The following is a 13674-nucleotide window of genomic DNA, read 5'->3' as shown; positions in this document are numbered from 1 at the left end:
TTTTTTTTTTTTTTTTTTATTAAGATTTTATTTGAGAGAGAGAGAACATGAGCAGGGAAGATGGGGAGAAGTAAACTCCCACTGAGCAGGGAGCCCGACATGAGGCTTGATCCCAGGACCCTGGGATCACAACCTGAGCTGACGGCAGGTGTTTAACCAACTGAGCCACCCAAGTGCCCCAAAAAAGCTCTTTAAGTGCCCTGCTCTCCTGCCCCCAGTGCACTGCTCAGGTACCAACTCACCCAGAGTGCCGGTATGAGGACAAGACCTGGAGGAAGCCCTGGGGAAAGGGAACTGGATTCAACTCTAACATTGTATTTCTGATTTCCCTGTCCTGGCCTTTTCTCCACAAACAGGAAGGGAACCTGATTGGATTACCCCTGCTGATTGACAACTATGTGCCCCCTTTAGAGGGTCTGCCTATCTTCATTCTTCGACTAGCCACGGAGGCAAGTGGTCAAGCCATCCCTAAGTGTGTGGGTGCATGTGTGTGGGCTGGAGGGCAAGGGCACAGGGCTGTACCTTCACGTCGAATGAGGAAGATGAAAAGGATGAAAGAGCAGAAGGCCCCACCCCCACCCCCACCCCACCTCTCCCAGCAGTATTCAGCAGTTCCAGGTTACAAATTGAATGCCTAAACAGTTAACATTTAAAAAGTTAACTGAGCTGGCCATGTTGGAATGGCCACTCCACTTGGAATGAAATGTGTTTATTAAAGCAAGTACCTATGTTGAGGTATTAAATTCTCTCCTTGGACCAGGTGAACTGGGATGAAGAGAAGGAATGTTTTGAAAGCCTCAGTAAAGAATGTGCTATGTTTTACTCCATTCGGAAGCAGTATATATCTGAGGAGTCGACCCTCTCGGGCCAGCAGGTACTGCGGTGATGCACATTAACACCCGGAACTGGAATGAACCCTCACACAACCTTTAGGAAGTTAAATTCGCTGTCTCTGAATTCCTATGATTAGCTAGCTGTACACAAAAAGGGCCTGAGTGAATGCACTTCCTACTACTGCCAGTGAACATCATAGTCAGGATCAGACACTGTTAGATCCTGCTACAGTCAACACTTCCTCCCGAATGGAAACCAAGTTTCCACGGGAGAAAGTCAGCCTTCTTTTCCCCTTATCTCCTCTCCCACAGTCAGGCCTGTAGGATCCCTAAGAGGATGTTTCAACCGCAGTAGGTAAAACAACCCATTGTAACCAGCAGGACTTCAGGCCTAGTACACGTCAGTCAGGAAACCATGAACACTGGGGTGTGAGAGGGGTAAACGGGGAGGCTTGTGACATCTCACATGTCTTTTCCAGAGTGAAGTATGCGGCTCCTCTGCAAACCCCTGGAAGTGGACTGTGGAACACATTGTCTATAAAGCCTTCCGCTCACACCTTCTGCCTCCCAAACATTTCACAGAAGATGGAAATATCCTACAGCTTGCTAACCTGCCCGATCTATACAAAGTCTTCGAGAGGTGTTAAACACAGTCACTTGTGGACTCTGGGATATGCAGTTCCTGCACTGTGTCCTGACAAGGGTAGGTCTTACGGTTGAAAACTCCCGTTTGCCTTCTCACTAGAAGCACTCTTTCACAGTTGATGGACTAATCAGAAATAAATTGTCCAAGGTGTCCTGACATGATTCCTTATTTAATTTCATCACACTTGAAAGGTGTTCTAGATCCATTTTCCGCTACAGTATACCTCATTATGGTGAAGAATCCAGTAGTTTGAAAGCCCTTTGGGCATCTGATAAGAATTCTAAAAAGGACTCGAGATTCTATAGATCTTGCTTTGGTTTGATTCTTTGTGTATTCTGGTACATTTCTAATATCAGGTGATACAAATTATGCTGATTCACATGCCTTTGAAAAGAGATCCTGGACATACAAGAGGCTCTGGTGACAAAGAGTATGGAGAAAGCTGAATTGATAATCTGTTACTACCTTAAGTAACCAAAGCTAATTAATTTATTTGTAATGAAAAACTTGGAAGAAGACAAAATCCTATCAAGTCTGTAACTAGTGTGCACTTTAACTCAGCCCCCTTTTTAATGGCTGTGAATACTACCAGCTTAAGATAAAGTTGTAGTTATTCTTGTCTGAAGAATGACCATGACATAAAAACACAAACGTAAGCTGTAGGTGCCATTACAATGAGCTGCCTTAACGCTAGCATGCGTTAACAGAAATGTGCAGTGAGCACAAGGAGGAACGCCTACAGTTACTGAGGTAAAATCCAGATTGTGAAGAAGGTTCCATAGAAAAGAATGGGGAACTCTACCTAATGAACACATGGAGCCATTCTGTTTGGAGACTGGAACAGAAGAGACAAATTTGTTGTACCACAAAAGGGGCAAGTCAGGTTCTAGTCAGGTTCTACCACAGAGAACTTCCAAAAGAACTTCCAAGAGGCTCCGTGAGCCCAGCGGGGCATAGGCTGAGCGGCCGGGCCAGGAGGGGGTCTCCATGGTGTGCTGGCTCACAGGACCACATCCTCAGCCTCTCCCACAGCTCCTGCTTGGCTGACTGCTGCTACGACTAGAGAGAATTTATAGGAAATCTCTTCCATTCAGGACAGTGGTTTTCATATTTTTAAAAAGGCTAAATGTTCTGAAGAAGGGGGTATTTTGTAGAGCTCTTCTTCATATTCAGATTAGCTTTAGCATCTGGTTTCAAGTCTAATGTATCTATCTAAGGAGACATTAATTCACTAGGCTTTCCCCAGCATTTGTTCTGAAGCTACAACCACCATCTCCATAAAACCACCTTGATTCTGAGGGCAAAAGAGAATAACACATCCTGCAAAGTGGCCATGCTGGATGATGAAAGCCTCTTGAATTGGGTGCCTTTAAAGATGAAACCAAAGTTCTTAAAACGCTGTATATTGCAGATCCTTCTCCTTGCAGGGGAGAGAAAATAAGAGGGGTGGGTGTGGCTGCCTTGATTTGTCTTGAAGCCTTCTCTAACAAAAATGAATGTGTCAGTAGCCAGCTGTGGTCAGCAACAGGGTGCGTTTAATAGAGTCTTCAGGCCGACCTCCCCCCACTTCCTGCCCGCCCCCCTCCCCACCGGGCTCGTCTGAGGTTTCATTCCACAGATCAGCAGCAGATGAGATACTTTACATGAGACACAGCACGGCTGATGTTGAAGACGAAGGGGCCCTACTCTTACTTTAAGAGTGTAAGGCTTTGGACTTCCCCGGCCACATGCAATAAAGCAAGTTTTATATACACTCCCCATAAATCTTTTTCTAACATTTTCTTATATAAATTTAAATATTTTACAAAAAAAGGCTTTTCCTCCAAACATAGAAATTTGAGTGAAACATATATTCCCTACCTGTGAACTTGTTTCTTCACTAAAATATAAAGGCTATCTGATATTAAGGGTAAGTGTCTTTTGACTGCTGGAGATGACTGAAGTCTGAATTGCACCGTGGAGAAGGCACTTATGTTTTCCGAGGTCTCCAGTCACGTTATCGCATTGGGCACTCACAGAGTTGCTGTCCTCCAGAACCTGTACCAAGGCCTCCGAGTGCCCAGTCACTGAGGCAGCTGGGGAAAAATGGTGAGTAAACTTGATTCTAAAATTATGGCATAAAAAATAAAAACAGCACGGACCAGTTCTCAGTCTAGAATCAAACTACAAACGAAATCCAGAGTGTTCATTCATGAAGATTCAAACCTGTTTCATTCTCTCATAAATTATAAAATACAAAGGTGGCTATTTTAATGACAAATCTCAAACAGTACTGAAGGGGGTCGGTGTCATTGGACAAAGAGTCAGTCTGTCCGGATGGGACCTGAGGGGCAGCACCCGAGCTGAAGGGCAGCCTCCTACTGCTGTGCCAGAAGTGCCGTCCTGTTGGCCTTCATCTTCTCCAGCCGCTTGGCCAGGTGGCTGTTGGTCATCTCCATCTCCTCAATCTTGTCCAGTGCTGTTCGTAACTGCAGATAGGGAGAGCCTAGTCACCTCACATGGTCACACCCAAAACCCAGTGTCACTTCAGCCGCCCCCACCCCCAAGAAAAGGAAACAGAAGCGCTGGGCCACCCCATGGCCTTGTTTCTCTTCCAGTGAGACTCAACAGGGACACTGAGCAAACACAGGTCAGACTGCAGATGGAAAAACAGACCGGCTCTAAAACACAAGGGAGATTATCCTTTTTCTTAGTCTCATAAAAGTAAATGGCAAGTCATTGCACAGGTGAGAAACTGACACAGAAGAGTAAGAGACTCCACTGCAGCTCCCCTAAGATGGGACCCAAGATTCAATTTCCCAGGCCACAAAGAATCTTTTCTTTCAGGAATGTGAGGCTGCAAAAGCAGGTACCTCCCGCTGGAGCTTCCTCTTTTCAGCCTTCAGTTCGTCCTCCACTTTCTCGGCATTCTCGGCAGCCGTCTTATACCTCAGCACCTGGCCCTCGAGCCGGCTGATCTGTCAACAAGAGAACGTGGGCCTCTGCTAATGGGCACTGGAGCCCCTTTCTCGCAGCCACGATGGAAACACCGCGTCATTACAGATCCCGAGTCATCCCCTCACAGTGAGTCATAGGGCCTCTCAGAACCCGACAGCTATTTATAGATCCAGAAATGTCCCCAGAGAGGATTACAGCTGGAGAGTCATTATGGGGCCAATTTCCCATGTTAAGTTTATGATGAACATATTAAGTGCCAACATAACACTGCAGGATGAGACTAAATGGAAAAGCTTTTAGACCTTCTGAAATGTACAATAAGGAATTTTCAAACTACTGTCTTCCTGAAATCTCTTGAATTATCTGGAAAAAAACAGAATTACAGCCACAGCCTTCTACGTTTTGACAGCCAACAGAAGGCTAAAGTGCCCTGCTAGGTTTTTCCTGCTGCCTTCTCCACTTTAATACAGAGCTTTTCTAGAGACCCCAGCCCCCCCCCCCCCCGCGGAGGCAGCCCAGAGAAACCTAGGTACTCCTGGAGTTAGCCACTCAGATGCAGGAAACAGACATGTTTCAAAGGGGGCATAAATCACTTGGTAGTGCACTGAGAAGTACTTACATTCTGTTCCAATGTGGTTATATCCTGTTCTGCTTTTGAAAGCTTAAATTTGTATTCACTAATTTGTCTATTGGCATCTCCTGGAAGAGAAGAGAACCTGTGTCAGTGCAGGGGTGCCCTAAGGCAGTGACCACCTCTGCTGCCCAGGAGGGGGCTGTGCAGCGGAAGCAGACAAAATCCAAAGGCCTTGGCACTTCCCACAGCGTGGGCCCTACAGCGGCTCTCCTGCAAGAAGCTCTAGTACCCGATATAAGCATCCTTTGGACCAGGGGGTTTGGAAGAAATTTTACTCTCCAGTCCAGCGGCCCCCACCCAGCTCTCGTGCTGCACGCCGCACCCCCCCCCCCCCCCCCCCCCGCGCCTCTGGTTGTCCTCGCCATCCTACTTCCCGGGCTCCCTTCGGCAGCTACACACCAAAGGCCCTACTCTCCCTGCCTCCGTCAGGGCTCTCCTCAGTCTGGTGAACTCCTCCTTCCATGTTGCAGTTTACTTACACTGTCTTTTCTAACACTGATCGTGCTTTCTAAACACTGTACATGTGTGGGGGACGAGCCAGCTCTGCCTTCTTCAGCTACCTTGATCTTGCCAAGGGCTTTTTGCATGTGCTTGATAAACGTTAGCCGAAAGATGCTTTTCAGTAATGTGATTCTGTGATGGGTGGACTTCTAAATCATTAGTTGTACTTCTAACCTAAGAAGTCAGTCATTTAAAATGAGAAGTCGAGGGGTGCCTGGGTGGTTTAGTTGGTTAAGTGTCTGCCTTCGACTCAGGTCATGATCTCAGGGTCCCGGGATCAAGCCCCACATAGGGCTCTCTACTCAGTGGGGAGTCTGCTGCTCCCTCTCCCTCTCCTGTGTGCATTCTCTCTGTCTCTCTCAAAATCTTTAAAAAAAATGAGAAATTTAAAAGTTCCCTCCAGCAAATCATATTTAACAAAAATCACTCTGAAATCATTATAGGGTAGAATCATAAGGCCTATAGGAGATAAACCAAATCTAACCTATCTAACTTAACCTTTCTGCTTTTCCACATCACTGAGATTACAACTACTTATATAATCTTCAGCGAGAGGATCTTCTCAAGAGTAGTTATGGTCACCTGAAAAGTAATGGGGCTATAAAACTCCTGCTCCCAAGGCCTTTCTGGCAGTGATAGATAAGAGTTCCTACTGCTGAGCTCTAAAACAGAAGGTTCAGGATCTGGGTTTTTTTTTTGTTTTGTTTTGTTTTTTAATTCTCCATCCCAACCATTTACCGATTATGACAATGTGCTGCTTCCTTCTCATGGCAAACCATCCTTTCCTTCCTGTTTTCAAGAGTGTAAGTCCTTCATCTCTGCCATTTGGTGCTTGCCATGAAATTCCATTCTACAACACGATGCTTATGTCCCCAGGGTTCATTTGCCAGCCAGGCCCAGTCTACCAGGTCCTGCTGGGCCCACCTCATTCTACAGCTGACTCTGGGTCCTTTCCAGATACCAGCTCTGTAACGCTCACCTGCCATAGGAGCATTCACACAGATGGCATGCCCGACCCCCTCAGTGTGGCTCCTTTTGAATTTGCTGCTTTAAACCAGTCTCTTTCAAATCTACCCCTGCCCTCTCTCTAAGACTGCTCACAGCCACTGTGCTGGTCCAGCTGATCATAGCCTCCCAACTGGTCAGCCTGTCTTCATCACACCCGTCTTCATCTATCCTCCATGCCAAAATATTTCTAAAACAAAATACTCAACAGGAAGTATCATGAGGGTCTCAACTGATACCTAATAAAGGACATGACACTAACCTCAAAAGCCAGTATTAAGAGTATTAATAAGCCTTAAACCAAGAAGCCTTTTCTGTTTAGCCTAATGCAAATTATTTAGATGAAAAGGCCATGGAATAACCAATATTTAAAAATAAGTTATCAGAAAAGCCACAATTTAAATTGAAAAAAAAGTCTCCCCATTCCATGAATGACACATTATCTAATTATATATGAATGGCTGCTGACCTTCCCCTCCCCCCCCCACCATGGAGATTACTGTGAACGCAGCAGGCATTTTAAAACAACATGGGGTCAAAAGAAAGGGAGAAGGACTGTATGAGGTAAACTGAATAGGCTTACTTTGTGGCCTGGTTTTAAATTACATCTATAAAGATTAATGGTTAATAAGAAAAACTTCTGGCAAACTTCTGAAACAATTCAACATTCGTGTGAGTTCCAAACATACCCCTCCACTATCCAAGAGAGTTTTTGCAAGAAAAATGTCACTAGGAAGGGGACCGTATGGGAGCTCAAAGGTGACCCAGCTGTGGAAGAGGACAGTGCCAGGAGGACGCGGATTCCAAAATATCTCTAGAAATCATGGCAAGGAGGGGGAAGAGGACTAATCCAGGTTCTTAATCCAGCCCCTGAAGCACAGAGGCTCCTAGAAGCCTCAGCCTGGCCGCACCACCTATCAGGAATCCATTCTGGGCTGCTGAGGACTAAGCAGTCTTCGTAACTGCTCCCCTCGAGAAACAGGCATCCCGACCCTGGCAACCCCCAAGCCGTTGCGTCCCTGGAACAAAGCCTCCCTCCCGGGCGGCACTGCCCACCGGGCACCTACTCTGCATCTCGATGAACTGCAGGTCCGAGCCGTTGTGCAGCCCCGCCAGGTCCGCAGCTGCGTTCTCGCTCCGGGAGCACTTCTGCCGCTCTTCCTCGAGCTGCAGCTTCAGCCTCCGGATCTGAAACAGACAGAGAGGTCTGTCACGAAATCCACAGGGCTGGTCCTCGGCCACCCAAAACTGGAGCGCCCACCATGGGGCCAAGGCCAGGTGCGCTAGCCACAAACTGAGTGACGTCAGAAGAAGCGAGCTCCAGGACCACGTGTCCCCATCAAAGCCGCCCTGTTTTATGTAGGCTGGTGGAACAGCAGGTCTGTTCAGCGTTTTTCACTGCTCTTATTAAATTCACTTTTTAATAAAATTCCATGTGCAGTTAGATGGTTTTCTCTTAGAATTAGGGTAAATATTCTAGGTTAAATATTTAGGAAATGAATACCAAAACTTGAAGTCAATTAAAATATTAAATGTTAAATTAGTATTAAATATTAACACATATATTAGGTGAAATATTTAGAAAACCCTGTGTATGCAGAAATAATGTATCAAACACAGTTGATCTACCTTACTTTATCCAAAATAAAGGATGTTCATAGTAGCTTATTCATAATAGCTCCAAACTGGAAATAATCCAAATGTCTGTCAACAGGAGCATAAACTGTGGCACATCTGTACAGTAGAATTACTACCCACCAAAAAAGGGAAAAGCATACTACTGATATGTGCAATGATAAGTATGCCACACGGAAGATGCCAAACAAAAGAGGAGGACATACTGTGTAATTCCAATTATTTAAAACTACAAAATACAAACACTAATCCACAGTGACAGAAGAAAGCCAGTCAGCAGCTGCCTGGAGAGGGGGAGAGGAGGCTCAGGAAGGAAGGCTTACTAAGGGACACCAAAACTGGAGAGTTATGAATACTTTCACCATTTTGACTATGGTCATGGTTTCATTAGTATTGTTATGGCTTGAGTTGTATCCTTACGTAATTCATATGTTGAAGTTCTAACTCCCAGTACCTCAGGATGTGAACTTACTTGGAAATAGAGCTACTGAAAATGCATTTAGTTGAGATGGAACAGGATGGGCCCCAATCCAACATGACTGGTGTCCTTATAAAAAGAGCCATATCAAGAGAGACAAACACGTACAGAGGAAAGATGATGTGAAGACATGCAGAATGCTATCTACAGGTCAAGGAATGCCAAAGACTACCAGCAAACCACCAGGAGCAAGAGAAGTATGGAACAGATTTCCCTTCACAAGCCTCAGAATGAACACTGCTGGGCAACCCGGTGGCTCAGGGGTTTAGCGCAGCCTTCAGCCCAGGGTGTGGTCCTGGAGACCCGGGATCGAGTCCCGCATCGGGCTCCTTGCATGGAGCCTGCTTCTCCCTCTGCCTGTGTCTCTGCCTCATTCTCTCTCTCTCTCTCTGTATCTCTCACAAATAAGTAAATTTTAAAAATCTTAAAAAAAAAGAATGAACACTGCTGCCACCTGACTGCAGGCATTTGCTAATCTCCAAAACTGTCCAGACAGAAAATTTCTGTTGCTCTAAGCCACCCAGTTTGTGGCAATTTGCTATGGCAGCCCTCAGACAGTAATACAGTAGGTACATTTGTTTGTACACTTTACGTATGAGTGGCTTATTCTACACCAGTTATACCTTAGTGAAGCTGTGGGGTTTATTTATTTTGCAAACTGAAGAAACTAAAACTGAATCAAATGAAAAGGAACTCTGGGTTGAAAAAAGACAAGGCCCAGTGGACACAAGAGCCCCCCCCACACAGAAAACAAGGAGATTGGTGAACAGACATATACTGCATGCTGAGGCCCCCAGTCTGCTCCCAGCAAGACTGCTCCCTGCACTGAGCACAGGGGGGATGGCTCCGTGCAGACCATCCATCTAGTCTAAAGTAAAGACCAACATTCTCATGTCAAAATTTCCCAACAAAACACCCAGCCGCATCAGCCTTACAAAGATAGGGACATCTGCTCAGAGGTGCCCATCAGCATTTTAATTCTGCCCCCACCCCACAAAACTTAGGGCCAAGTAAATATACATCAGAGAGCATCAGTTAGGAAATAAACTATGCCAATGGAAGGAAACAGCAAAGAACAGTGACAAACTATCAATATCCTCCGAGATAAGCGAAAATATCTGCATCCTGGAAATGACTGCAGAAACACAAGCCCAATGGAAGTATTCAAAGCTAAAGCTGAAACAATCTTTCAAAAGTAAAGCAAAAGAGATAAAGGGATGGACAAATAGAAGAGAAACAAAAAAGTCAAAGCATTGGTCCCAGAGGTCTACTGCCCCCTCCTTCAGAAATCAGAGCTGTGTTTTCCTAAATGCCTACAGGTCTTCCCAGCATAGATTTGGGGAGCACTACAGCTCAGAACTCCAAGGGGGACAGAGCCTCCCCAGGCCTCCTTTGCCTTTCATCATCAAGGGTCATCAAGGGTCAGTGTGATACTCAGGGTTAAAGGGGCTTCCCTAGCTGGGACCCTGTCACCACTGGTCAAGGGGAAGCCTGGACATTAAGACCAAGTGTGCCACACCCCCAGTGGGGGAAAGGGCAAGCCCTGTGCTAGGAGGAAACCCATGCTCCCCAGATACCCCTAGCCTTTCAACATCTGCCCTGCATGAACCAGGACTAGTTTTTCATTAACCCCATCATAATTATGTCCATCTCAAAGCACTCATCCTCCTGCACTCTCCTCGCAGGGCTCTCTCTACACAGCCACCTTCCACCTCTGCATCTCTCCTAACCCTGCCCAATGCCTGAAACTCAGCCTCTGAATGGTCCCCTCACCTAGTGCATTAGCAGAAACCCACTCTCCCCTGAGAAGCCTGTTCCCTCTGCAGCCTGCTGACCTTCTGGCAAGTTCTCCCACAGCCCTCCTACCACTGAGCCTGAGAATGGAACACATGACCTGCTTTCTGTGCTGTTGCCCAACTTATTCTCCCTCGGTACTCCCTAAAATTCCTGCTTCCAGACCTCCTCCCCTCCAATTCCACATACCAACCACCCCTCATCACGGCTATCACCCTACTCCTCTTCACCATTCAGTTCCTGACCCACACTCCCTCTCAAGTAAAGCCTGGGTACTTTCAAGATTCGTCTAGGTAGAGGCTTTCCCTATGACTGATGGCAGTATCTGGAACACGTCCTCTCCAAGGATCTGATCTTGCCATCTATCTCCTTTTGCCCTCACTACTCTCCCCAGGCACACACTAGAGCTCCCACTAGGCAAGTGCAATCCCTGCATGAGTCAGTCCCATTATCCTCTCTCTAACCTTTATATTCCTGGTCTTTCCAGCTCCCCTCAGGACCCCAAATCCCCAAATCCTTCAATCCCACTGATATTTCCCATCTTCTTTCCCCTGGGTCTTGACATCTTCCTGGATTACCCATTTGCCTCCTAACTCACGTAATCTCTGGGGCCATCATTATCAATATTCTTGTGCACACGTCCTCACCTCCTCTGCCCAGTTACACTCCTGGGTGTACACACCTGCACCTATGTCCACTAAATGTGGCTAGAGAAATGCATAGACTAAGTGTGTTCACACAAACCTCTAGCATACCATCTAACTTACATATTCATTACATCTATTGTTTATTGTCTGGTCTCCTCCCACTAAAATGTAAGGTCTATTACTGCAGGGATTATTTAACTGATTTGTTCACAGAAATATGCCAAATGCCTGGAATAGAGCCTGCTAAGTGGTGGAATCTCATTCAACATTCAAACAACTGAAAAGGAGTTTCAAAAAGAGATAACAGAATATGAGAGGAGAAAACCAGTCAAGAAATTTTCCCAGGATTGAAGATAGGAATTCCTAGAATTGACAACTCCAAATCACATCACTGTGAAACTTCCAAACACTAAGGAGAAAGTATGATAATAAGCTGCTACAGAGAGGAAGGAATCACATACAAAAGATGAAAAATCTGAATGCCCTTGAAATCCTCAACATACTGGCTTCCGTGGAAGCCAGAAGACAATGAAGCAATTTCTTTAAAAAAAAAAAAAAGATGAAGGAAAATGATTCCAATGAAGAAAAATTCTATACACAAACTGTTAATCAAGTAATAGGGTAAAATGAAGACATTTTCAGGCCTCCAAAGTTAAGAAAAATGTATAGCCAATGTACCCTTTTCTCAGGAAGTTACTGGGGGATGTATCAAGGAACGAATAAAAAAGGAGGAAGTAATAGGGCATTACAAAAAGGGAATCCAACCTGCACCACAGGCAGAGGAAATCCCAGGTGGCAAGGACAGGCAGGCCATTATGTTCCCACGGGGCCAGGTCTGACGCTCCAAGAATCAGCAAGCGGATCTGAGATAATATTTGGCACATGTGAAAACATTAAGACAAGATTTAACTACTGCTGCAGACATGGCAGCTAAACTGGTAATAAATACACAGGAAACCAAGCAGAGGCAAAAAAAAAAAAAAAAAAAAAAAGCCACAGTATTAACTCTGGGGGAGTTGGAGCTGTAAAGAGAGAAGGTTGCAGGGCTCCATGGCAAGTGGCGCTTACAAGTCCTGATAACATGCACAGACCGGATGCACACTATGCCTTCACTAGGAGGACGGGATGACAGAGGCTAGATGGTCATCTTCCAGAGGGGTGTCAACAGACCGTGCCCCAAAAAGAACCATCAAGAAACAACGTCAACCTATGAGATAGAAATACACCAGAATGGTACACATGGAAATTTGCTAAACCAATAAGAATGGTCGGGGTGAAGGTGAGGAGGCAGGGCACAGAATTCTCCTCTTCACAACAAGCTTCAAAGAACTATTTAACTCCTTAAACTCCAAATACAATCAATTTTTTTAAAAGAACAGGAAACAACAAATATGAGTTATCTTTTTGTCCTTCAAATCTTGAGTACTGATGTTTGAAAGAAGCACATTTCTTTCTTGTGTACATCTTCATTCGCTAACATTTTGCCATTATTTAGTCCGTTAAATCAACAAGACCTTCCAGTGAGAAGAATGCCTTTACCTGTGATAGTAGCTCTTCCTTTTCTCCAGCAAGTTTTCGTAGCCTGACATCTAAAACAAATGGAAAATAAACTAAATTTGTGATGATACAGTGCCGAAACAATTATTCTTGAAATTAAAAAACTGCAAACATTATCTGATAAACAACTTATAGCTCTCAATATCAAGAGAAATGAAGGCTTAAGTTAATGGTGCAAAGGAAATGTAGTTAGTTATTTAGTGGTTGTGTATTTGTACACAACTGTTAGCTATCAAGGCACTAAATACAACATTTGCTCCCAAGGGCAGTGATTTTCCATTTAAGACAAACCAAAGTACAAAGATCACTTCCTTGTTTAAAAAATGTGCAAGCTTTCACCAGCAGACAGACAACTCAAATACCGGGGTGCTCTCACAGGCTTAATTAAGCCTCACAGGAGCAAACAAAATCTGGGAGAAAAGACAGGCAGGGTAAGAAGGGGCCCAGGTGGAGAGGCCGGAAGAGAGAAAATAGGAACACAATGCTGAAGGAGCACAGACCCACACAGGCTAGTGGGGGAAGTGGAGACCAACTGTGAGCCACAGGCAGGCAGTCAGTAGAGGACTGATCTGGGGTGTGGCTGCAGGATTGCTAGGGCTCACTCCCAAGCAGGCCTTAAAACAAGCTCCTTACACTGAGGGGGACCATAGATGAGTAAAAGCAGCAGCTGACACTGAGCCAGCGCCTCCCACAACCAACTAAGGTTACGACCAAACATAAGAGCTGGTTCCCCCAGTACCTTCCAAATAAGCAGAGGAAGCCCTGGACTGCCCCCAGCCACACACTCAGTGCCTTTTCCCCCTGCCTCGCCTGCATCCTCTCCTGTATCAAAGTGTTCCACTATGTGTTTACTAACTCTGAAAAAGTCCCACTCCTCTAGGAAACCCATACGGAATGAAAACAAAAGAAAAAATATCTTTTTTAAATTAAAAAAAAAAAGTGAGCTGGTGGTTGAGTATCCATGCAATTTTCCTTCCTCTAGAGCAGAATTCTTAGTGGAGCCAATG

The 13674-nt window shown here is 45.3% G+C and overlaps 2 protein-coding genes across 37 annotated transcripts in view; one reads left to right on the top strand and one right to left on the bottom strand.

Moving 5' to 3' along the window:
• The window catches only part of MLH1 (mutL homolog 1), a 49043-nt gene extending 47408 nt beyond the window's left edge, over nucleotides 1-1635 (top strand). For all 5 annotated transcript variants that reach the window (XM_077865832.1, XM_077865834.1, XM_077865833.1 and 2 more), the window contains 3 exons: nucleotides 357-449; nucleotides 761-874; nucleotides 1313-1635. In XM_077865832.1, coding sequence (XP_077721958.1) covers nucleotides 357-449; nucleotides 761-874; nucleotides 1313-1480 — 375 coding nt within the window. In that variant the 3' untranslated portion in view covers nucleotides 1481-1635. The remainder of the gene's footprint in view (nucleotides 1-356; nucleotides 450-760; nucleotides 875-1312) is intronic.
• A 2028-nt stretch (nucleotides 1636-3663) lies between these two features.
• The window catches only part of LRRFIP2 (LRR binding FLII interacting protein 2), a 107976-nt gene continuing 97965 nt past the window's right edge, over nucleotides 3664-13674 (bottom strand). For all 32 annotated transcript variants that reach the window (XM_077865838.1, XM_077865837.1, XM_077865844.1 and 29 more), the window contains 5 exons: nucleotides 12650-12699; nucleotides 7624-7744; nucleotides 5036-5115; nucleotides 4332-4436; nucleotides 3664-3947 (listed from right to left, as the gene is read on the bottom strand). In XM_077865838.1, the coding sequence (XP_077721964.1) occupies nucleotides 3837-3947; nucleotides 4332-4436; nucleotides 5036-5115; nucleotides 7624-7744; nucleotides 12650-12699 (467 nt within the window). In that variant the 3' untranslated portion in view covers nucleotides 3664-3836. The remainder of the gene's footprint in view (nucleotides 3948-4331; nucleotides 4437-5035; nucleotides 5116-7623; nucleotides 7745-12649; nucleotides 12700-13674) is intronic.

Source organism: Canis aureus, chromosome 22, assembly GCF_053574225.1.
Source record: "Canis aureus isolate CA01 chromosome 22, VMU_Caureus_v.1.0, whole genome shotgun sequence".
NCBI lineage: Eukaryota > Metazoa > Chordata > Mammalia > Carnivora > Canidae > Canis > Canis aureus.
The sequence above is the reverse complement of the archived record's forward strand: the minus strand, read 5'-3'. Positions and strand labels throughout refer to the sequence as shown.